The sequence below is a fragment of the Pongo pygmaeus genome, chromosome 4 (genome assembly GCF_028885625.2).
Source record: "Pongo pygmaeus isolate AG05252 chromosome 4, NHGRI_mPonPyg2-v2.0_pri, whole genome shotgun sequence".
In the NCBI taxonomy this organism is placed as follows: domain Eukaryota; kingdom Metazoa; phylum Chordata; class Mammalia; order Primates; family Hominidae; genus Pongo; species Pongo pygmaeus.
In genome coordinates, this window is record NC_072377.2 from 39,397,782 (window position 1) to 39,423,777 (window position 25,996).

Here is a 25,996-nt window from a genome sequence, read left to right on the forward strand (position 1 = left end):
GAATTACAACAACAGTAACAACAAAAATATAATAAGGAGCCCTTCATTGCCAGAGACCACTTAGCTCACTCAGTTAGAGAGGAATCATTTGAACTGGAACTGTATTTACTGTGGGATTGCTTGATTCCCCATATGGGCTGCTCTCTACTCCCTGGCCAGATCCTGCCTTGACCTTAAAGCCATCCTGAGAATAGGTAGGGCTACTTGAGTAGTTGGAAAAAATCTCTAAAGAGCAAAGTGTGGAAAGTAAGGTGCACCCTATACATAGGAATGCTGAGAAAGAAAGCTACACCCTGTATACTAATCCTTTTTTATTGAAACTGAGAAAAACACAATTAGAATCAGAGCTAGGATTTAAGAACTAAGTAAAATTATTATAAAGTTTACTTATTTATACATGGATAAGGACATCAGTAAATGTGAAAATAGAAGCAATGAGGGAAGGAATGAGGGAGACTAGTTCTGTTGGATAATATAATGTAAAGTAGTAATTAAAAGGTATGATAAAGGTACAAAAATAAAATATAGGGCTGGGCGCAGTGGCTCACACCTATAATCTCAGCACTTTGGGAGGCCGAGGTGGGTGGATCACGAGGTCAGGAGATCAAGATCAACCTTGCTAACACGGTGAAACCTCATCTCTACTAAAATATAAAAAAATTTAGCCCGGCGTGGTGGCGGGCGCCTGTAGTCCCAGCTACTCAGGTGGCTGAGGCAGGAGAATGGCGTGAACCCAGGAGGCAGAACTTGCAATGAGCCAAGATCGCGCCACTGGACTCCAGCCTGAGTGACAGAGCGAGACTCCGTCTCAAAATAATAAATAAATAAATAAATAATAAAAAAAAGAAATAAAATAAAATATAGACGGCTCAAAACAGAGCCATAATATGTAATAATTCTAAAGATAACAAAAACAGGGCATGTGTTGCAATAATTAAAAGGATTACGAAGAGTGTGTAAGAATGTGAGATAGTGTTTATGAATTAAACTTAAGTGAAAAAATAATATGGTAATTATGCAAAATGCATATACTTGTAGATAAAGACTGAATGGTCACATAATATAAGGGAAATAGCTATGGCTGTGGATTTTTTTAAAATTTTCTTTAATATATTTTTGATCACACACACAAACACACAAACAATCTGTTGTGCAAGGAAGGAGAAATCAATTGGTATAAATTCTTCCCAGTTCTTTTTAAAAAGGTCAAAGCATATGTCTTAAGAGAAGGGCTCACAGTATCATTAGCACAGTTAACTAATAATCTGGTACCAACCTAGTAACACACACATAGAGAGAGACATGCAAACTCATGCTAAGTTTATGAAACAGCAAGTTCTCTTTGTATTCTACCTCTAGACTGGGTTGGTGCCATTTCTTTTTACCCTAGAGAACTAGGAGAGTGGAATAGTTTAGACATAGGTTCTAGGGCCAGACAGTCTAGGATTGGATCTTTCTGGCTGCTAATCACTTAACTTCTCTCCCCACTGGTTTCCAGATTCATGAAATGGAGTAAAAGTAGTATGTCATCCAGGGTTGCTGCAAGAATTCAATGATTTCATATTTTAAAAATTCTTACAACTGTGTCTGGCATAGGGGAAGCACTTAGTAAAATGTTAGCAATTGTTATTCATATTATATTTCTTATTTCCTAAAATGCAAAGTTTAAAAAGTGATTTGAACCTTGATATAGCTCAGGACAATGCTATGCGTACAGGGGGAAGATAGAAACAATCTGATTTTTTCTATTCCTAAAGAAAAGTATACTTTTTACTGCTCACATTATATAGTCTATTAATCTAATTCTCTGAGATTCACTGAGATGACATTGTAGTGGTAATAAATAAGATACTTCCATAAAATTAGGAAACCATGTTTAAAATGTACAATGCAAGAATGTGAACTGATGGAAACTCCTTGAAGTAGATATATTAAAGATAACTCTCAAATATAAGTGAGTACTTATTTTCACATTTTAAAGACCCAAAGCCTAGTTTTATTCCCGTGAAATAAAAATGTCTATAAACACTGCCAAAAGCCATCTGGGGAGTCCAGAACCTCTCCTGCTCTTCAGAGACTGAACCTATGACTCATCATGAATCCTTGGGAAATGACAACAACAAAATCTTTTTTAAAAAAAAATATTTTAGGTTCAGGGGTTCATATGTAGGATTATTAGATAGGTAAATGTGTGTTGTAAGGCATAGGATTGTTACATAGGTAAATGTGTGTTGTAAGGCATAGGATTGTTACATAGGTAAATGTGTGTTGTAAGGCATAGGACTGTTACATAGGTAAATGTGTGTTGTAAGGTATAGGATTGTTACATAGGTAAATGTGTGTTGTAAGGGTTTGTTGAACAGATTATTTCATCACCCAGGTGTAAGCCTAGTACCCAATATTTTTCCTGATCCTCTTGTTCCTTCCATCCTCTACCCTCTGATATGCCCCAGTGTGTGTTGTTGCCCTCTATGAGTCCATGTGTTCTTATCATTTCGCTTGCACTTATAGATAACAACATGTGGTATTTGGTTTTCTGTTCCTGTGTTAATTTGCCAAGGATAATTGCCTCCAGTTCCATCCATGTCCCATCCATGAATGAAGACACGATCTCATTCTTTTTTATGCCTCCATAGTAGTTCTGTGGTGTATATGTACCACGTTTTCTTTATCCAGCCTACCATTGATGGGCATTTAGGTGGATTCCATGTCTTTGCTATTGTGAATAGTTCTGCAAAGAACACACACGTGCATGTGTCTTTATAATAGAACAATTTATATTCCTTTTGCTCTATACTCAGTAATGGGATTGCTGAGTTGAATGGTATTTCTGTCTTTAGGTCTTTGAGGAATCGCCATACTGTCTTCTATGATGGTTGAAGTAATTTACACTCCCATCAAAGGTGTATAAGTGTTCTTTTTTCTCCACAACCTAGCCAGCATCTGTTATTTTTTGACTTTTTAATAATAGCCATTCTGACTGGTGTGAGATGATATCTTACTGTGGTTTTGGATAATGAAAAAATCTAAGCAAAAACAGCAGGAGCTGAATCTGGCTTATATTTTCTGAAATAAAATTCTATTTTACAATTACGATCTCAGTGTTTCCCTAAATTAACATATATTGATTGGCATGAATATCCTCATTTCTATCTAGAAGGAGGATTTTATTTTAAACTGTGTAGTTACTTTTTAAGTTAGATGCATGGTTTCGCCTTAATCAGAACAGGTTTTTGTAAAATTACAAGCCTGGTGGAGAACATATTGGCAACTTGAGGTATGCAAAATAATATGGTGGAATGCAAAATAATTGGGAAGAAAATGCATCTGAAAATTAAAGGTGCTTGATGAGAATTTCAAGGCATTGACAAGAGAAATGCTGAAGACAGGACATGCCAAATCAAGAGGGATTAGTGCAGGAGAGAGTGCAAAGTGGAAGTTTTCATGAAAAAAGGAAGTTGGAACCAAGCATTAAAGGAAGTGCCAGACATGATCTGGCAGAGGGGAAAGTGAAGGAGAAGCAGCAAAAGCACAGCTGTAAAAGGCAGAAATGGAAAGGCCTTACACTTTGTGTAGGGATATGTCTAGAAAAATATTTATTGAAGTGTTAATAGTGGTTTCCTTTAGATAGTAAGATTTTTACCTTTTCTACATTTTCTTATATTTTAGGAAAAATTTATCATCACATGCATCTCATTTTTACAAGAGGAGAAAATCATGGAGCTATTTACATTCGGGGGAAAAGGTTTATTGTGGATATTTCATTTGGTGGATAAATGGAGGTATAAACACATGGGTTAAGAATATAGAAAATGGAGTTCCATATTTCCCAGTTCTACCTGCCCAGTCTATGTGACATTTAAACTTTCCCTTCCGCGCTTTTTAAAAAAAATTTTAAGCATTTGCAAAAGTTGAAATTAAAGTTGGAAGTTAACACCAACATACTGCCACCTACATTCTCTAATGGTTAGCATTTTGCATCCTTGCTTTATCACATATGTCCATTTATCCATTCACCTGTTTTTTTTTTTTATTTTTGGATGAGTTTCAAAGTTGCAGACATCAGTACCTTTTTTTATACCAAATTTTAACCACCCCTAAATTCCTTCCACATATGCACACTCAAGACTCTTCCACAACCTCCAAGCAGGATGTTATTCATTTAAATATGACCCCATTTTCCACACCTAGATACTGCTTCCATTCCAAACATTGTCCAAAATCAGCTGCCTACCCAGAAGACAAACTTTACCAAACCTTGTCCTGACTCTTTCTATATACCCAGAACTGTATACATTAAAGCCAAAGGGAAACTATCTGAACTGCATCACCAACTCCAATGTTTTCAGGAACAAAGCAGGTAACATAAAAAGCGGGCTTGTGGAAGATAAATCCAGTGGGTCTCATAATAGAGACCAATCCAGCCTCAGTGTGGAGGATGCAACAAGAAGGAAAGAGCTACTCAGAGAACTTGAAAAAACAGACTTTACTGTCAAGGTAAGGCTTCCACACTCAACCAGCTAGCTTCGAGGAGCCTTAAATTTTAATCAGTATCTCTCCTTTGTTTCCACTGAGGATCTAGGTCACTTAAAGGTCCAAATTTATTAGAACAGTTAACATAGAAAGTGCTCCGTTAAACAGAATCTTTCTTTCATTACAAGAATTTATGGGGGCAATATTTATAGCCATTCAGTTAAATACAGATCTTAGCAATGGAAAAATGTAACACAGATATTACAAATGCAAAAATATGATGTGTTTCTAGTTTGTGCAAATTACCTGCCCAAGAAGGCATTTTTTCCTCGCCTATAGATTGACTACCTGTCTGCAATGAACCCAAAGGAGAAACCAGTATTCACAGTGATCAAAAGGGCGACCTAGCATCATTTTCCAGGAATGTGTTTGCAGCCCTCCCCACCTTTTTTTGGTGTATGTGGCTTACAGATTAAAAAGAAGGACTTACCGTGTGGAATAGTAGAATAGTGAGAAAAATGAGAATATTGAAGAGTCAAGGAGTATAGAATATTACATACAGTTTTTCATGCCAAATTAGCCATCAAGACATGGTTATCCTGGTTGTTTTATGGGAATGCCCTTACCTCTCTCCTTGCCCTGCTTATCAAATTAGCTCAGGGTGGCTAGGTTTTACATCAGAGAATGGAAACCATCTGCACTAGGCATGGTTGGTAGCTACAGGTGGACTTTGCTTAGAAATCGGAAGCTACGACGATTTCACCCTCACAGTCTTTTTTGTTGGTTTGATTGATGATTAAGACATAGTTTGGAAATTCCCTGTCTTCCCCTTCCCTGCCTCCTAGGTGACTAATTTGAGCAGTGTTTATTGCAGCCGTATTGTGTTGGGTGGCTATGTTCTGCTATTGAAAAAAGTCCACCCAGCCTGAAATGCTGTCTCATGTAGTTGTGGGTACATGTGATAAAATTAATTTCTCTCGGATGAATGTCCTCTTGTGATAAAGTGAATGTAACTACTTTTATTTCAAAGTTGCAATGAGTAAAAGTGCTGGTAGTTCTTTTGGACTATGTCCATACCTTGAAAAGTCAAACATTTTCATGTAAGTTCAGCCTCCCAAACATCTGTGAAAGTGTTTTCACTAGATTTCACCCAAATTATTTCATCTAAATATCTATTATAGATCAGATTCAGCAGATGTTAATTTCATCTCCATATCTTTTCACTTCTGCCAGAACTTGCATAAGGGCTGAATTTATTGTTGGTTTATCAGTTTCTGTAGCTCAAATCTGAGTATAGAATATTCTGAACTCTGGTTTAAAATTCCATTAGCTAGTTTTAAAAGGCATATAGTAAAATTCTAAAATTTTTTATGAGAAAAGTTAATTTTTACCAATGTTTTTAAACAGCATATAACATTTTTTGGGAAAAAGTGGGACTTATAAAGCAAAAGGTCCTAATACGAACAAAAGAGAAATACCCTTTAAATACTTTTTAGAAAGTCTCTCTTCCCAAGATATTTATTTTGACTTAGGTTAGTTTTGCAGGAATTTTTTTTTTTTTTTGCACGTAGAACTTACAAAATCTTTTAGAAATATTTTGTGTAGATTTTGCTGTGTGACAGGCATTATGCTGAAGATATTCACACATAAACCCATGCAACCCTTAAAATAAACTTAATAAGTAGGTATAGTGACATCGCTTTTTACATATGGAGAAATTGAGGCACGGAGAAGGTAAATTGTAATGAGAAGAACTGAAATAGAAATCCAGGGAGTCAAGCTCCAGAAGAGATCACTTTAAACTTTGTTCACTAGAAGTTTACCAATTTTCGCTTAGAATTCCAAAACACCGGCATAAGTGACGATCAGAATGGGCTAAACAGTAAATGAATAACTAAAGCAGACTTTTACCAGATGTTTCGATCATTTGGAGAGTAAAAAAAAGAAAAAAAGTACCTGAGCCACCAGGCCAGCCGAATCAAAATCTCTGGGGTTGGCACTCAAACAGCTGCATACTTTAAAATTCAACAGGCAGTTAAAATGGGCAGCCAGGTTGAGGACCACTGATCCAAAGCGTCTTTAGCTGTGTCTGAGTTTGGGAGATCTCAAACTTGAGTGTGCATCAGAATCACCGGGAAGGCTTTGTTAATACACAGGTGGCTGGGCCCCACCTCCTTTCTTATTTAGCAGGTATTGGGTGTGGCCCAAGAATTTCTATTAAGTTCCCAGGTGATATTGATGTGCTGGTTTGGGAGCACACTTTGAGAACCACCGTCTTAATAGGTTGGAGTAGGGGTGAAGTGTGGTAATGGAGACCTGGAAGTAACTGGATTAATTCTCCTAGTGTCTCATCAACCCTGATGCTGAAACATTTCCTCTTCTTTGTTGATTTACTCGATACCATTAATCAGGGATGAAGGGGGAAAAGGGAAACGAAAGATATGAAGCTAGCCGGGCATGGTGGCTCACACCTGTAATCTCAGCACTTTGGGAGGCTGAGGTAAGCAGATCACCTGAGGTCAGGAGTTTGAGACCAGCCTGGCCAACATGGTGAAACCCCATCTCTACTAAAAATACAAAAATTATGTGGGCGTGGTGGTGCATGTCTGTGATTCCAGCTACTTGGGAGGCTGAGGCAGGAGAATCACTTGAACCCAGGAGGCAGAGGTTGCAGTGAGCTGAGATCGTGCCACTGCGTTCCAGCCTGGGTGACAGAGCAAGACCCTGTGTCAAAAACAAAACAAAACAACAACAACAACAACAAAAAAAACCCAGAAGATAGGAAGCTAAAGGGAAATGCAGGAAAAGAGATGGAGGAGAGGGATCAACTTCTGGTCAGTAAATGAAAGCTTGTGGCTCTCTCACTGACTTAGCATATGTCAGTGATAGATTAAATATAAAATGAAAAAAATGTAAAGATAGCAACACTTGAAAAGAAGATAAATCTTTCTATTTTAGAGAGAGAACAGAAGCACAAGGCAATGCGCGAGACTGGAAGACTGAATAGGCGTCTGTTGGTTCAGGGTATGGAAGGGTTTGTTAATCTAGCTTTTATAGTGTAGGGTCACTCTGTGAAACCAAGGGCAGTAAGAGACATGCTTTTCCCTCCTCAGCAACATGAAAGGGGACTAAATGGTATGTTGCTGAGATTGTGTTGGTATAAACCAGTGATTCTCAACTGGGGGGTTGGGGATTTTGCCCCCTCACACCACCATGGGCCATTCTATCACATCTGAAAATGCTTTGAGTTGTCACATGGGAGGGTGCGGAGGTGCTACTGTTGTCTAGTTGGTAGAGACCAGAGATGCTACTAAACATCTAACAATGCACAAAAGTGCTGAAGTCCAACTGTATCTAGCTGGTAGAGACCAGAGATGCTGCTAATCATTCTCCAATGCACAAAAGTGCAGGAAACCCAGTTCCAGAACAAGAAACCCTGGGCTAAGTACAGCACAGCACCAGGAGCTAGGCCAGGAGGCCAGTTGACTTAGTAACGAGTATGCAAAATGTCCAGAATTACTGTGGGCCTGAATCATCCAGATGTTCATGTAGATCTGGCTCTGGGCTGGAGGCCTCAGGAAGAAGCAGTACAGATAAGTACAGCATGAGAGAATGTGGAGTGAAGGCAGGTAGAAAGAAAACTAACCAACCGATCAACAAAACTTCCTTGAAATTTGTCTACAACATGAAATTCCATAACACAGGAAGAAAACTGTTAATGAGAAAGTGAACTCAACAAAATCAACCATGAAATATAGAGTTATATCAATTAAATTAAAACAATAGAATAATCTGAAAAGGACTTTAAGAATTTAGGATTCATTGAGAAATAATAGAATACTATCCAAAACAGAATATAAGAATATTTAAAACAAAAACAAGCACATATTAGGCAGGAATGTGGGGGATAAGACAAACAATTCCAAAAATTGGAAATACAAACTTTATCATTAAAACAGAAACTCAAGAAATAGGATAAAATCTGCATTGGACACTCTAGATAGGGTGAGCAACTTTCCTGGTCTGTCTGGAATTGAAAGGTTTCTAGGACATGGGATGTTAGTGCTAAAACTGGGAGAGTGCTGGACACACTAGAACAGTTGGTGACTCAACACATATGAAAAAAAGTAGTGAATGGAAAGATTAAGCTGATAAATGGATTTAAGATTCATCAAAGAGAGACACAGAGATAAAAAGTTTGGAAGAGCAATTAAAATCATGGAGGATAGGTGATCAGAGACTAGTTTAACAGGAGTTTTAGACAAAAAGCATAAGAAGGAGGAAATGATAGAGTAATGGTTTTTGAAAAGATAATGGCTGAGAATTTTAAAGAATTGAAGAAAGTCATTAGGCTTTAGATCAGAGGTTGGCAACTACAGCTTGTTGGGTAAATCCAGGCTGACATCCATTTTTATAAATAAAGTTTTATTGGAGCACAGCCACACCCATTTATGTATGCATTGTCTATGGCTACTTTCATGTTACAATAGTAGAGTTCAATAGCTGTGACAGATATCAGAGGGCCTGCAAAGCCTAAAACATTGACTACTGGGCTCTTTAGAGAAAATATTCTTAGCCTCCTGTTTTAAATTGATACTAGGAGTACCAAGCAGGATAAGTAAAAATAAATTCACATCTCTATGAAGCACAGTAAAAGCTCAGAACGTAAAGATTTTAAAGGCGGTGACAATTTCAAATACAAGGAATGACAATTAGATTTGAAAGCACACTTCCGCTGGCAACAAAGGAAGTGAGAAGCCAATCAAGTAAGTCTGTAAAGTGGTGAGGAAAAGTAACTATATATTTAGAATATTTATAGTCAGCTCAACTATCGTTTAAGAGTGATGTCAAAATGAAGTTCTCAGTCATTTGAAGACCTATACTGTATACGTAGTAGTATCTAATATTGCTATTCTTCCAAATTGATGATGTTCTTTGACATGACCCTGAATGCATGGGGATTATATATCCTTATAAATTCTGCCCTGTTTAACTGAGATATGTTCATATGACTTACTTTGGCCAATTAAGTGTAAATGACAGTGATTTTCATTTCCTCCAAGAAGTTTTAAGAACCAGAAATAGGGTTGAAGGATTGTATTCAATGGGCAATTACCCTGTATTAAGATCCTGGTTGTGTTTGGGTAATAATAGTAGAAGTATTCAATAATCTTAGAGATTGTTAGACAGCAATCACAGGAACAGAAAACCAAACACTGCATGTTCTCACACATGAGTGGGAGTTGAACAATGAGAACACATGGACACAGGGAGGGGAACAACACACACCAGGGCCTGTTGAGGGATGGGGAGTGAGGGGAGGGAACTTAGAGGATGGGTCAATAGGTGCAGCAAACCACCATGGCACACGTATACCTATGTGACAAACCTGCACGTTCTTCACATGTATCTCGAAACTTAAAGTAAAATTAAAAAAAAAAAACAACGTGAGTAGATTAAGACACACACACACACACACACACACACACAAAGAAATTGTTAGACAGCAGGCAAGAGTTACGTGTACCTGTGCAAGAAGATATATGAATCCAGAGCAAAAGAGCATAATCAAGAAACAATAACGCTGGGCGCAGTGGCTCACGCCTATACTTCCAGCACTTTGGGAGGCCAAGGCAGGTGGATCACTTGAAGTCAGGAGTTCAAGACCAGCCTGGCCAACATGGTGAAACCCCGTTTCTACTAAAAATACAAAAATTAGCCAAGTGTGGTAGCGTGTGCCTGTAGTCCCAGCTACTAGGGAGGCTAAGGTAGGAGAGCCACTTGAACCCAGGAAGCAGAGATTGCAGTGAGCAGAGATCATGCTACCTCACTCCAGCCTGGGGGACAAGGCGAGACTCTGTCTCAAAAAAAAAAAAAAAAAAAAAAAGAAAAGAAAAGAAAAGAAACAATGATGGACATGGAATTTTATGAACTATATTGATCAGTGTAACAGAGTTGGAAGCCCAGAAGCAGAGTCCCACAAAGATGGGAAATGAACATGTGGCAGAGGAGGCATTAGAAAGTGATGGGGGAAAAGAAAAAGCTAACGTAAATAATACTGCAACTAGTGGTTATCCATATCAGCTAATATTAGATGCCTGCCTTGCATCACAAATATAAATGGTATCCTTATGATTAAAGACCTAAACATGAAAATAGAGTCTTAAAAACATGAACACTTCAAGGAAAAATTAGAAAAATGACTTTAATATTTAAGGCGTAGGGATTAATTTTCTTAAAAGGACATCAAAAGCAGAAATGATAAAGACTTATTTTAAAATTTGACAACATTAAGATTTAAAACTTCTGTATAAAAAAGAGACACCAAAAGTAAAGCTAAAAAGAAGCCATAGACTGGGAGAATAAAATTTGCAATGCTTGTAACTGACACAAGATTAATGCCTAGAATATATAAGAAATTCCTCTAAATCATCACGAAAAAAATCTATAAAAAATGGATGAAGCACATGAGAGATAATTTACAGAAGGGTTTATTGGAATGGCTAATAAACTTGTGAAAACATGTTTCATCTCAGTTATAATCAGAAAAATTAAAATTAAAACAATAATGAAGTACAGTTTTACATGTAACAAATTGTCAAAACGCTATCAATAAATATGACAATGTCAAGTTTTACGGATGATGTAGAGAAATGGCAACTTTTGTACAAGGCTGATGGGAGGTAAATCATTACAATGACCTGAAAGAACAAGTTGCTAATGTTAGATAAACTTGAAGGTTCTCATACCCTCTGTGCCAAAGGATGTTCATCTACCACTGTTTGAAATTGAAAATAATGGCAACAAATCAAATGTTGGAGAATAGATGAATAAATTACAATAGAATTACACAGCAATTCAATAGATTGAATGTGTCCAAAGGGATATTCTTGAAAAAAACCCAATGTAGAGTGAAAGAAGGCAAATTGCAGAAATCATGAAAAAAATCTGGGCAAAACAATACTATATGTTTGGAGATATCATATGTTTTATGGATACACACAGATAAAATCAAAGCATAAAACCATGGCTGAAAGGCATTTTTAAAATAGTTGTTTCTGTGCTGTGGGAAGAAGGGACATAGAACTGGAAAAGGGCAGAACGGGACTTTAATTTTCTCTTTTTCAGTTTTAAAATAGATGCCAGAACAGTAATATGCATTAATTGTAGGTGGTGAGTATGTGAGCATTTGTTGTATTATGTGTTTCATATTAATTTAAAAAGAGAAGCACATGAGAGAAAAGAAAGGGCGGATAGAATGGAGTCCTAGAATTGGGGAAGTGATATTGAAGTTGCCGAATCAAGAACTGGAGCCCCATGCCTACCCACTTCAAGAGCAAGGGTGCCACAAATTTAGCATATTCTAACACATGCTCTAAGAAGTGTCTCACATCTCCTCCTAGATGCACTGATGTGTTATATGAGTGCAAGATATTAGCTAGAATTTGAGCCTCTTGTCCTTGGCTTAAAACTAACTTGTCATAGTACAGGATTTTTTTTTTTTTTTTTTTAACACAGTGGGATAGATCTTGCTGCAGAAGGTAGGTGTCCTCTTTTGCAGAAGGGGAGGATATGAATAGGCCAGGGATGGTGACAGGGGAGTGTGTGGAGTGATATTAGCCTATCACTCAGGACTATGATTGGCCTCCACAGCTTACCTAAAAGAAAAAAAAAAATCACTTCTCTAATTGAAAGAAGTGGATCAGAACTCCAGCCCTCACAGGGAACCTTCTAGCTCCGTTTCCATACTCTCAGATTTCCCTGGGACACCAGTTCTCAACTAGGGCTTCCATCATGGCCTACAGTTTATTTATTTTCACATCTTAGGACCTGTTCCCCTCAGAAACTCTGTACTTACTCTCTAACTTGGATGTAGTCAAATTTGGGGCCACACTTTTGAGGGAGAACAGGAACAAAGCCAATATTTAAGGCCCAAGCCAGGATCAAGGCTATCTGGAGAGGACACACGTCACTTCAGAAGTAGCCCTACCCTCAAAATATGAAGCAGGTAACGGCACCCACTCCTCAGCTCAGGTGTCTCCAGTGGCTGCTGTGGTGAACAGTATGACCAAATTCCAGGTCTGAATGTTTGTGTCCCTCCAAAATTCATGTGTCAAAATCCTATCCTCCAAGGTGATGGTATTAGAAGATGAGGCCTTTGGGGAGGTGCTTAGGACGTAAGGACAGAGCCCTCACTCTGTGCCTTCTTTCACTCTACATTCGGATATTTTCAAGACATATCCCTTTGGACACATGCAGTTCAATCCAACATTTGACTTGTTGCCATTATTTTCAATTTCAAGCAGTGGTACATGAACATTCTTTTGCATAGAGCCGCCATCCACACTTAATGCATATGGGATAATAATGATCCTTATAGAAGAAGCCAAAAGAGCTTATTTTTCCTTCTGGTATGTGAGGACACAGCAAGAAGTTGGCAGTCTGCAATCTGCAAGAGGGCCCTTACCAGACTATGACCAAACTGGCATTCTGATCTTGGACTTTGTAGCCCGCAAAACTGTAAAAAATAAATTTCTGTTGTTTACGAGCTACCCAGTCTAAGGTGTTTTGCTATGGCAGCCCAAATGGACTAAGGCAGCCTTAAGACCCAGCATTCATGTGGCCACTGCCTGTTCCATAAAACTGTCTCTTGTCACTCTCTTCTTCTCTTGCCTATTCTCCAGCCATCCTGGTCTTTTTACAGCTCCAAGCTCTCTCCTGCCTCATCTCTTTTGCACCTGCCACCTCCTCAGCTTGAAATGCTCTCTACACCCCCATTTACCCCATGCCCAACTCATTCTCACTTTTTGGTGTAGCAATGCTCAACCCTCACTGAGCCCCACCTCAAGTTTCAGTTTCACTGGTTTCGGGGCCTGAGAACAGGAATGTTTTATAAGTTGCTGTAGTGATTCCCATGTACAGCCAGAGTAGAGAACTACTGCTTCAGCCTGAACATCCCCTTATCAGAGACCAGACACCTCTCTCAGGAGGATTTCTCCCCTCCATTTTCTATCTCAGCTCCTCATTTGCCTCCTTCAGAGCTCAGTGCAAGGTATTTTATTTATTTGTTCACTTTGATGTTTTTGATCTATTACTTCCCAGGAAAAGTGGTTCTCCAAGCGTGGGCCCTGGACCAGCAGTGTCAGCCTCATCTGAGAACTTATTAGAAATGCACATTTTTGGCTGGGTTTGGTGTCTCACACCCGTAATCCCAGCACCTTGGGAGGCCGAGGTGGGCGGATCACCTGAGGTCAGGGGTTCAAGACCAGCCTGGCCAACATGGTGAAACCCCGTCTCTACTAAAAATACAAAAAATTAGCTGGGCGTGGCCGGGTGTGGTGGCTCATGCCTGTAATCCCAGCATTCTGGGAGGCCGAGGCAGGTGGATCATGAGGTCAGGAGATCGAGAGCATCCTGGCTAACATGGTGAAACCCCATCTCTACTAAAATATACAAAAAAAAAAATTAGCTGGGTGTGATGGCGGGAGCTTATAGTCCCAGCTACTCAGGAGGCTGAGGCAGGAGAATGGCGTGAACCTGGGAGGTGGAGTTTACAGTGAGCCGAGTCCACGCCACTGCACTCCAGCCTGGGCGACAGAGCGAGACTGTCTCAAAAAAAAAAAAAAAAGAAAAAAAATTAGCTGGGGATGGTGGTGGGCACCTGTAATCCCAGCTACTCAGGAGGCTGAGGCAGGAGTATCACTTGAACCTGGGAGGCGGAGGCTGCAGTGAACCAAGATTACGCTGTTGCACTCCAGCCTGGGCTACAAGAGCAAAACTCTGTCTCAAAAATAAATAAATAAATGAATAAAAGAAATGCACATTTCCAGGCCCCATCCTTGACCCTCCCGGTGATTCTCATGCATGCTAAAGTTTGAGAACCACTACCCTAAGTGTAAGCTGTGGGAAGCCTGGACACCATGTGTTGTTCACCCTGCATTCCAATGACTAGCAGAGTGCAGACTTGAAGCAGGAGCTCAAATAACCTTTGTTGAATGAATGAGTGACAGCGCAATTTGACTGCACTCCTTTCAGGAGCTCCCATGTAGCTTAAAAACTGGATGAAAGGAGCAAAACCAGAAACCCCAAACACAATTTTTACTGTTTTTTTTTCTGACCTAAGGTTTATGCATAAAATACAAAAAAAATTGTACATGACTAGAACATCTATTTCTCCATTTCTTCCAGAAAATTCTACAATTTAAAATGTACCTAAAATTACTTGCCAAGTAAACAAGTATTATTGTATTGTTTTCATTTTAGGACTGTAAAGTGAGCTGATCTAAGGATACAGATTAAGTCAATTTCCACAGGGGCAGATAAAGTAGAATTCTATTGCCTCTTCTCCACTTCTAAAATCTAGAATCACACTATGAATAAGGATGTAGGGGAACACCTAAGCCAACTCTGTACCTTGACTGAGCCTCTTGAAAGAGGGCTGAAGAGATAGGGTCAAGATTCCACAGGGAGAAACGGGAAGGTTGAGCTGGAACCCAGCACCCCTTGCTAGGTTGGAAGATTAGCCCAGTGTCATGTGTCCAATGCCCAGCAATCTTAATATCTAATGTGTCTATCTTCATAAAACACCAAGTGCCTTTGTGCTTCATTCTCACACATTTCCACAGTTCCCTTACCAATAAGTTACAGGAAAAGGGCAATAAAAGGTGAATTTCCTTATAACCACTTGGTCCCCTTTTGGATTGCTTCCTTCCTGGACAGTTCAGGAAGTGGGGGAGGTGTGGATTGGTCACAGTGGTGACACAGCAGATGAGCTTGGGGTGGAGAAGGGAGTTATGTAGTCGTTAAGCTCCCGTTTCTGGATCCTGGGATGAAGAACCACAAAGCCAGGCATTCCTTCAGTCTCTCATCCCAGTGGCCTCTGCAACATTTCAATAATGTGCGCTTTCTGAAAGTAGGAAAACTCATAGTGACCATAGCAGAAGCAGACATGACAGCTGATCCTCAAGCCTACCAGACACGGTCACCAGCCTGAGGATGGAGCCAGCATACCCCTAAAGGCCAGTCCTGGGCTTTTCTTTGACTACCAGCTTGTCTTCCTAGGTATCTACTTTTTCTGAGATGTAACAAAATGTAGAGGAGCTCCGGCTCTGAGAACAGATAGAATTGTCCTCAAATTCCAGGCCCAATATTCAGTAGCTGTGTGGCTGTGAGAAAATTACTTACTCTCTACAAGACTCAGTTTACTCAACTAGAAAACAGGGGGAATAGGAATAACTATTTGTAGGAATTGTTAGAGGAATTTAATGAGATAGTGAATGTCAGGGCTTAGCAATGCTAACTGCCAGTATCACTCTCCTCCTGCATTCACTAGGAGTTTCTATGCATACTTTGGAAACTATTTATTTGGGGCTGAAATACAGGAATCCAACATCTATCCAGTGCCCGGCATGTGCCTGTACTGTCACAGGTGCTTTATAATTGCAATCTTATTCTCCACAACAATCCTGTGGGACAGCTATCATCATCATCATCATCATCATCACATCATCACCATCATTGAATGAGAAAACAAACCCAAAGCTTGAGTGACTTATGGAAAACAACTAGTAAGCAAAATCAGTCAACAAGAAGCCAGGGATAAGCCTGTTGACTGTATCTGATCTCTTTCAAGGGGAAAAAATGGAGTTTTTTCCTTTCTTTAATATGCTACATGGCTTTCTGCCACTTGTTGCAGAATGTCAGCAGCAATGTTAGGGAGAAAGAAATTAAGGGGAAGTAACTTAATTTTGAAGTATAACCTTTTCATGCTACAAAAATAGGCATGGGCATACAAAGATAGGCATGTATATGCTATAATTGCACTGGGAAATTCACTTACTATGCCATTATATAGTAAGAAACTTAAAGTACGCGCTTAACAACAAGGTAACTTGTGTTAGAAGTTTTAAATATATGTAGGTTTTCACCTGGCTACTTTGCTAGGAGTTCTGTCAATGCAAAATAATCAGACAAAGTATATAAAAAATGCTTGTGACAGTCTTGTCTATATCACCATAAGGAAAGAAAAAGAGACAACTGAAATGTCCAACTCTATGGAACTGATTAAAACAAATTGTGGGCTACTACACAGTTATTAAAAATGATTTATCATTAAAAATTACATTGTAACTCCAATATTATTAAAGATATTTTAAATAAAATGTGAGGAAATGGTTCATAAAGTATATAACACTTATAAAATTACATTTATAAAATATGCATTTAAAATGATGACATTGTCAAAGGATCTGTACTAACCTGGTGATTGTCCCTTAGTTGACAGAATTATTGAATATGCTTAATGTTTCATTTCTGCATATTTATATTTCTTTCTTTCTTTTTTTTTGAATACAGGGTTGCCTGGGTTGGAGTGTGGTGACATGATCATTCATCACTGCCGCCTTGAACTCCTGAGCTCAAATAATCCTCCTGTGTCAGCCTCCCTAGTAGGTGGGACAACAGGCATGCACCACTAGGCCTGGCTGATTTATTTACTTAATTTTTTATAGCGATGACATCTTGCTTTGTTGCCCAGGCTGGTCTTGAACTCCTCAAGTAATCCTCCCACTTTGACCTCCCAAAAAATTGGGATTACAGGCATGAGCCACGGTGCCTGACCATTATCTATATTTCTAAGAAGTTGTTTTTGAGAAATAAGTGTTAATTTTTTTTTCTTTTTGCGACGGAATTTTGCTCTTGTTGCCTAGGCTGGAGTGCAATGGCGCGATCTCGGCCCACTGCAACCTCTGTCTCCCAGGTTCAAGCGATTCTGCTCCCTAGCCTCCCAAGTAGCTGGGGTTACAGGCATGCACCACCATGCCCAGCTAATTTTGTCTTTTTAGTAGAGATGGCTTTCATCATGTTGGTCAGGCAGGTCTCAAACTCCTAACCTCAGGTGATCTGCTTGCCTCGGCCTCCCAAACTGCTGGGATTACAGGTGTGAGCCACCACGCCCAGCCATGTTACTTTTATTATAAGAAAACAATAATCTTTAAAAACATCATTACTCATATATTATACCAAATACATGCTATCCAGTTAAACTTCCTTTTTTCCTGCTGTTATCTTGTTTTGCCTAAGAAAATCCAAATAGCACTTTATAAACCACAGTGCCCTTGTTTAAGGTCAAGCTGTTTTCTTTTCTTATCTTTTTTTCTTTTTTTCTTTTTTTTTTTTTTGAGATGGAGTCTCGTTCTGTGACCCAGGCTAGAGTGCAGTGGCACAATCTCAGCTCACTGCAAGCTCTGCCTCCCGGATTCAAACCATTCTCCTGCCTCAGCCTCCTGAGTGGCTGGGACTACAGGCACCCACCACCACGCCCGGCTAATTTTTTGGATTTTTAGTAGAAGCGGGGTTTCACCATGTTAGCCAGGATGGTCTTGATCTCTTGACCTCATGATCCGCCCACCTCGGCCTCTCAAAGTGCTGGGATTACAGGCGTGAGCCACCGCGCCTGGCCAAGGTCAAGCTGTTTTCTAGGAATCCCGGACCTAAAGACCAAATTTGAAAATATAGAGGGATTTATAAGTCACTCCCACCTGAGCCTGAGACTGTCTTCTACAGGTGTTGCCGCAGGCAGGGTCATGCGCTAACATTTCCTCCACCGTGTACTGCCCTTCTCAAGACTCAGTGACTTGCACCCTATCACTCTTCCTTCTTCCTCTCTCCCCCATGGCAAGATTACCCTCTCTCACCTCTACTCTTTCCCTATCCTAACTCAAGGTGCTTTCAGACAATACACAGTCACATCAACACACATCATTGAATGATCCCTTTATTCTCCCTGTTCCAATGTCTGCAATGCACAATCTCCAACTGAGCAACCACAGGAGTCATCGTCTCAACTCCTGTCCTCTCACTGGGGGCTGACAAAAGGAAGGTATCCTCTCTGTAATAAGGAAGGAATAACAAATTTCCAGTCTTCTGGGGGCTGGGGAATAGTGGACAAAGACAGAAAATTAGCTCTCTTCTATACTCTGAGAGCATATGAACACCACATATATTTTGGGAGCCCTCCTTTTTTTTTCAAAGAAATAATGGAAAATTATAAAGCAGAATATTACTGCTGTAGTTCAGCTATGTTATGGGTTAAAATAGTACTGGGAACCCACTCACCATTTTAACTATGCTCCAAATAATGACTTCCCATTAATTTTGGGAACACAATCTGTCCTTAAGGTTAAGACCGTTTAGGCTTTTTTTGCGTCTCTTAATTAAAATAACAAAAATGCATTTTCAAGCAAAAGAGTTTCCTTCGTAAAATCTACTGTGTTATCAAAATGGCAATCACCATCATTAATGTTTCCCAACATTCACCACTGGAGTCCTTTCCTGGGATCCAAACTGCTCATAACAGGAAACTCGACTAAATTACTGGGGCTGGCACCAAGCTATCCTAGGAGGCAAAGACGAGGAATGCATGTTTTCTTTCTGCAAGACAGTGCTCTTCCCTTATTCTGAAGGCTAGAATCAAAAAAAGGGAACTCGAAGCCACGTCTCTCAACTGGCATGAACAAGACTTCATCAGCACAAGGAACAAGTGGCCAAGCAAAATCCCAAAGGCTCGGAGGACCTGACTATGAAGCACCCTCAACCCTGTCTGTTCTATGCAGAGAAGAGTAGCACATTTGCCCGGAGACCAAGGAGAGTTATAAAATCTATTACTTACCATTTTTATTGAAAAGAGTTGATATGCCTGGCACACAATGACCCCGAAGATGGTGCAGCTTGGATAGTGAATGTGCAAGTCAGCTATGCAGAGTGTACTTCCTTTTCTGAGCTGTGTGGTCTGTCCAGCTTTCACACATTGATATGTGAGGCTACATTTGCATGTTATCTCAACCCTCAGAGCATTTGTATAGCTGGCCAGGTTTATCTTATTATTTTTCCATAATACAGGAACAGGTATAGGTGTAGCTTTGAAGACTGAAAAATTGACACAAAATTTTTTAGAAGTACCTAGATATTAAATTTTGCTATACATTATTAATCTGTTTTATATAACTTCTATATTTTTGGATACGTGTGTGTGTGTGTGTGTGCGTGTGTGTGTGTGTCTCCATCTCTCTCATCTATGAAAGACTCACACCAAAATATAAATAGCATTTGACTTGAGTGGATATATTATTATAAATAATCTTTTTTTGTACTTTCTGGAGTTTTTCAAGTTTTCTATCTTGGGTATATAGCACTTGTGTAAAAACATAACTATAATCATTATTAAAAAGAACAAAAGTATATGAAAATTTTAATGAGCAACTCCAATTATATTTAAATTCATATTACCAGTATTTAAAAGAAGGAAACACTCATAAGCTTATCATAGAATGCCATTCATTTCCCTTAAAAAAAGTACAGCTCAGTCTAGGTTCATGTATTAATTTTGGGGTAATATTTATTAGCATCAGATGTTAAGGGCATAGTATTTGATCCCAAGTAGTCAGACTTTCCAATCATCCACGTACCTCTCTGAACACATTCTGATATACAGATTTGGCCCCTTTAATTGGAATATATGGCCTTCTACTAAAGTAAGTTCAAGGGTAGAAGATCATCTTTGTTTTCCATGGCCAAGGAAAGGCATGATTCCTTTTTTGGTGGTTGCAAATTTCCAGATCTTGTTTTAAGTATTACAGTGATTATTTAGTGTAAGGTCACCAAATTTCTATACATGATGCTGACCAGACACTAATTAATCCTATATCCATACAAAATCCTTTTTCAAAAAAGATGTTACGTGTTATTTATTCCTTAAAATAAAAATGTTTTCAAAATTAAGACATAATTAGAAATATAGATTAATAGGACAGGCAAAAAGCCAGGGTAGGGGTTGAGTTCCAGAAGTAGAAACTGAGATTGTCCTGAAAACTTTCCATATTATAAAGAGGGATGTGAGGCATGGTCAGAATCTGGTGGATGGTCAGGAATCTGAAATTGCACATTATCTTACACATAATAAATGCTTAATGAATGAATAGAGGAGGAAGAGCAAAGCAAGAGCGAGGTATGGAACCTAGGCATTTTCCAGAATGCTTTGAAATGGAGACATTCTTTACCTTCACTAGAAAGCCTCTTATCTACTGTCTGTTAGAATAGAGATCATCGAAGTGCAGATACAGCTTAGGGTAAAGAGAATCACTCTAAAGCAGTGGTTCTCAACCTGGCTGCACATTAAAATCACCTGGGACGTTTTAAGTCTCAGCTCCCAGGCTTCACCCCAGGTTATTATATGAAAATCTGGGGTTGAAGCTCAGGCATCAGTGTATTTCAAAACTTACCATGTGATTCCAAGGTATGTGCATATTTGAGAGCCTTTGCCCTAAAAGAAGGAGCAGGTGACTCATACTAGCAAGATATTGAACAGATCACCAGGCCAGTCTTGTGGGCAGAAATAATCGTGACACTCTGACACTGTTTACTACTAAGTTAATCAACATGTTTACCCCATGTACTACATAAAAATTACTTAATCGGGCCAGGCATGGTGGCTCACGCCTGTAATCCCAGCACTTTGGGAGGCCAAGGCGGGTGGATCACGAGGTCAGGAGATCGAGACCATCCTGGCTAACACGGTGAAACCCCGTCTCTACCCAAAAAAAAAAACAACAACAACAAGAAAAAAATTAGCCGGGCCTGGTGGCGGGCGCCTGTAGTCCCAGCTAGTTGGGAGGCTGAGGCAGGAGAATGGCGTGAACCCGGGAGGCGGAGCTTGCAGTGAGCCGATATTGCACCACTGCACTCCAGCTTGGGCGACAGAACCGGACTCTATCTCAAAAAAAAAAAAAAAGAATTACTTAATCTTAGTCATGCTACAATTTCCTGTCTATACCAGTAAGTTGGACACAAATTACATGATAAACAGGAATCTAGCAATTATTCAGTTAAGAGTGTAATTTATTGGGTAAGTCTCTGGTTAAGAGAACTTTGAATTTCAATTCATCCATCTTAATTCCATTTCAATTTGTGCTTATTTCCAAATTCAGATTAAGGTAATTTTTAGTTGTTATTGAAATAAATTTAGTGGTCTTTCAAACACATATATTTAAGAAAAGTATTTTTGGCTAAGAAAAAAAAAAGTTAAGAGTTGAAGCTCCCAACTATAACTTGTAGTCCACAAGTATATTTTCATGTTTAGTTTTTAAGGCATAATCATGTTATTTTAAAAATATATGTCAAACATCACATATGTGAGTATATCTCCTGTGAAGCCAAAGCTCAGTACATAAGTTCCTGAGTAGGAAGATGAAACAGGAAATGCAACAAAGATGACAGAGAGCATAGTGATACCATCTGAAAATGATAAACCTATGTTTTCGCAGTATGGGCACCGCAATTATTCCTGCTAGTAGAAAGGAGAAGTAGCTTACAGAATACAAAAGAAGTTATAATTCTTTAAATACTGGGGCATGCACTCTCTTTTCATACATTTTTATTTTAGAAAACAGTTTTTGTTCAGTCAATGGTGGAATGAATGAGTCTGCCCCTTCAGTACTCACTGAAGGTGGTGGCTAGGTGGAGACTGTGAGGTCTAGAAGAATGGGGTGGCTAGGGAAAACCAACTTCATTTTTAAACTCAACTTGCAAGTAGATAAAGGAGAGAACACTAATAAAATTTGAGTAATATTAATGATCATTACTGAGAAGCATTGTCAGTGTTTTATCTATTAAGCTTTTTTTTTTTTTGAGACGGAGTCTTGCTCTGTCCCCCAGGCTAGAGTACAGTGGCACGATCTCAGCTCACTGCAACCTCCACCTCCCGGGTTCAAGCAATTCTCCTGCCTCAGTCTCCTGGCTAATTTTTGAATTTTCAGTAGAGATGGGGTTTCACCATCTTGGCCAGGCTGGTCTTGAACTCCTTACCTCATGATCCACCCACCTTGGCCTCCCAAAGTGCTGGGATTACAGGTATTAGGTTTTAAAAGAAGCATGATTAAAATTGTTAGCATAGAAGGTTAGAAATAGTTATAAACTCTGATACATTTTCTTTTTTATAACCTGAATGTCTAACATTTTAGACAAGAAACAAGTAGCCATCTACTCTACGTGCCCAACATTAATGTGCCTGGCTAAGACCCCTGAGATAGAACAGAGGGATGTCGAATCTCACCTTTTCCAGGAAGGCTTCTTTGCTGCTAGCTCACTAATCTCCCCCTTTTTCTGGAAGCCTGCAGGCCACACTACAAAATTAAGCTCTTTTAATATGTTTGCCCTTTATGGTTCTCTAGTTGTATTGGGTGTATTAGGTTTGGCTCCTCAACTAGATTGGAAACTGCTCCAATGAGAATTAATTTTCATACTTCTTTTTCTCACTCTAAGGTCCTAGGTCAGCTTTTTTTAAAACACTTTTTCTTTTTTTTTTGCCTCATGAGTTCCGCAGATGAAAGCAATGTTTGTTTTGTACACTGATTCTGCATGTACAACCTTCCTTGAAGCCCATCATTTATGGGAAGCTGTAAGAGAAACTTTGGCTAAAATATTGCCAAATACTAAGAGATGGTCACTACAGTGCTGCTCTTTGATCATGAAATTAAAGCAAACTTACAAGCAGATTCATAAAAAATCAAGGAAATTCAGTCTTCCTGTTTGGCTAGATTTGAAATAGCAAATGGGAAGTAGCAGGAAAAAGCAGAATAAGAACAGGCATGCTTAAGAAGGCTGTACAGGAGCAAGTGGGGACTTCCTTGATTTGGGTTATTTCTCTTTCACTATTTGTTTTAAAAACAAAGTGAACTTTTTCACTCCTGTACTTTCTACTTTTAATGAAAGAGGGTCTTAATTCTTCAGAACATCAGCGCTCTGGAAGAAATAGCTTATTAATCAACTTACTTTTGATTAAAAAGAGAGTTTTCACCACATTTTAATGGAATGAGTAGATTGTATTGAAACTCAAGAAAAGAAGGGAGCACTTGTCTTTACAATTTAAACCCAATCCCAGGTGAATGTTTACTACTGTAAAAACAATCTGCTAAAATAGGACAATGAAAAAATTAATCTAGACTTCACTTAAGGAGTTTTTATCAAACCAGTTAACCTGGAGAGCAAAGAGACAAAGAACAAAGCTTATAGAAGAATTCTAAGTTATATCTTACCTTGCTTTGTTTTTTTGTAATTTTGTCCATTATTTGTATCACACCCTCTCTTTGGGTCTTTGGGGATGCATGAACTCTGTGGGTCTATTGGGTCCTGCTGTTTTCTTCTCATGATTTCTCACATCGTTTGTCCTTGAATATGTTTCAAAGAAGCAGAATTCTAAGTCATAATCCCTTTGCTTCAGTGGGTCTCCAAGACAAGATTTAACTGACACACACTCTCATGGGGTTGCTTATTGCTTTTGCCATTTAGTTAATGATAATTTGCTCTTTAATGAATAAAATAAAGAAAAGGTCCCACATCAAAAGGGATCTATTTCTCATTTTTTTCTGCTTCCTTTCTTCCTTCCTTCCTTTTTTCTTTCTTTTTTTTTTATTATACTTGAAATTTTACGGTATATGTGCACAACATGCAGGTTTGTTACATATGTATACATGTGCCATGTTGGTGTCCTGAACCCATTAACTCATCATTTACATTAGCTATATCTCCTAATTCTATCCTTCCCCACTCCCCCCACCCCACGACAGGCCCCGATGTGTGATGTTCCCCTTCCTATGACCATGTGTTCTCATTGTTCAATTCCTACCTATGAGTGAGAACATGTGGTGTTTGGTTTTTTGTCCTTGCGATAGTTTGCTGAGAATGATGGTTTCCAGCTTCATCCATGTCCCTACAAAGGACATGAACTCATCCTTTTTTACGGCTGCATAGTATTCCATGGTGTATGTGTGCCACATTTTCTTAACCCAGTCTATCATTTTTGGACATTTGGGTTGCTTCCAAGTCTTTGCTATTGTGAATAGTGCCACAATAAACATACATGTGCACGTGTCTTTATAGCAGCATGATTTATATTCCTTTGGGTATATACCCAGTAATGGGATGGCTGGGTCAAATGGTATTTCTAGTTCTAGATCCCTGAGGAATCCCCTCACTGACTTCCACAATGGTTGAACTAGTTTACAGTCCCACCAACAGTGTAAAAGTGTTCCTATCTCTCCACATCCTCTCCAGCACCTGTTGTTTCCTGACTTTTTAATGATCGTCATTCTAACTGGTGTGAGATGGTATCTCATTGTGGTTTTGATTTTCATTTCTCTGATGGCCAGTGATGATGAGCATTTTTTCATGTGTCTTTTGGCTGCATAAATGTCTTCTTTTGAGAAGTGTCTGTTCATATCCTTTGCCCACTTTTTGATGGGGTTGTTTGTTTTTTCCTTGTAAATTTGTTTGAGTTCATTGTAGATTCTGGATAATAGCCCTTTGTCAGGTGAGTAGATTGCAAAAATTTTCTCCCATACTGTAGGTTGCCTGTTCACTCTGATGGTAGTTTCTTTTGCTGTGCAGAAGCTCTTTAGTTTAATTAGATCCCATTTGTCAATTTTGGCTTTTGTTGCCATTGCTTTTGGTGTTTTAGACATGAAGTCCTTGCCCATGCCTATGTCCTGAATGGTATTGCCTAGGTTTTCTTCTAGGGTTTTTATGGTTTTAGGTCTAACATTTAAGTCTTTAATCCATCTTGAATTAATTTTTGTATAAGGTGTAAGGAAGGGATCCAGTTTTATCTTTCTACATATGGCTAGCCAGTTTTCCCAGCACCATTTATTCAATAGGGAATCCTTTCCCCATTGCTTGTTTTTCTCAGGTTTGTCAAAGATCAGATGGTTGTAGATGTGTGGTATTATTTCTGAGGGCTCTGTTCTAGTCCATTGGTCCATATCTCTGTTTTGGTACCAGTACCATGCTGATTTGGTAACTGTAGCCTTGTAGTATAGTTTGAAGTCAGGTAACGTGATGCCTCCAGCTTTGTTCTTTTGGTTTAGGATTGACTTGTCAATGTGGGCTCTTTTTTGGTTCCATATGAACTTTAAAGTAGTTTTTTCCAATTCTGTGAAGAAAGTCATTGGTAGCTTGATGGGGATGGCATTGAATCTATAAATTACCTTGGGCAGTATGGCCATTTTCATGATATTGATTCTTCCGACCCATGAGCATGGAATGTTCTTCCACTTGTTTGTGTCCTCTTTTATTTCATTGAGCAGTGGTTTGTTGTTCTCCTTGAAAAGGTCCTTCACATCCCTTGTAAGTTGGATTCCTAGGTATTTTTTTTCCCTTTGAAGCAATTGTGAATGGGAGTTCACTCATGATATGGCTCTCCGTTTGTCTGTTATTGGTGTATAAGAATGCTTGTGATTTTTGCACATTGATTTTGTATCCTGAGACTTTGCTGAATTTGCTTATCAGCTTAAGGAGATTTTGGGCTAAGATGATGGGGTTTTCTAGATATACAATCATGTCATCTGCAAACAGGGACAATTTGACTTCCTCTTTTCCTAATTGAATACCCTTTATTTCTTTCTCCTGCCTGATTGCCCTGGCCAGAACTTCCAACACTATGTTGAATAGGAGTGGTGAGAGAGGGCATCCCTGT

The 25,996-nt window shown here is 39.0% G+C and overlaps 1 protein-coding gene across 1 annotated transcript in view; it reads right to left on the reverse strand.

Moving 5' to 3' along the window:
• FYB1 (FYN binding protein 1) overlaps window positions 1–19,221 on the reverse strand; it is a 165,040-nt gene extending 145,819 nt beyond the window's left edge. Inside the window, exon 1 of the mRNA XM_063664757.1 lies at window positions 19,142–19,221. Within this exon, the coding sequence (XP_063520827.1) occupies window positions 19,142–19,144 (3 nt within the window). The 5' untranslated portion in view covers window positions 19,145–19,221. The remainder of the gene's footprint in view (window positions 1–19,141) is intronic.
• Between the last annotated feature and the right edge of the window lie 6,775 nt (window positions 19,222–25,996).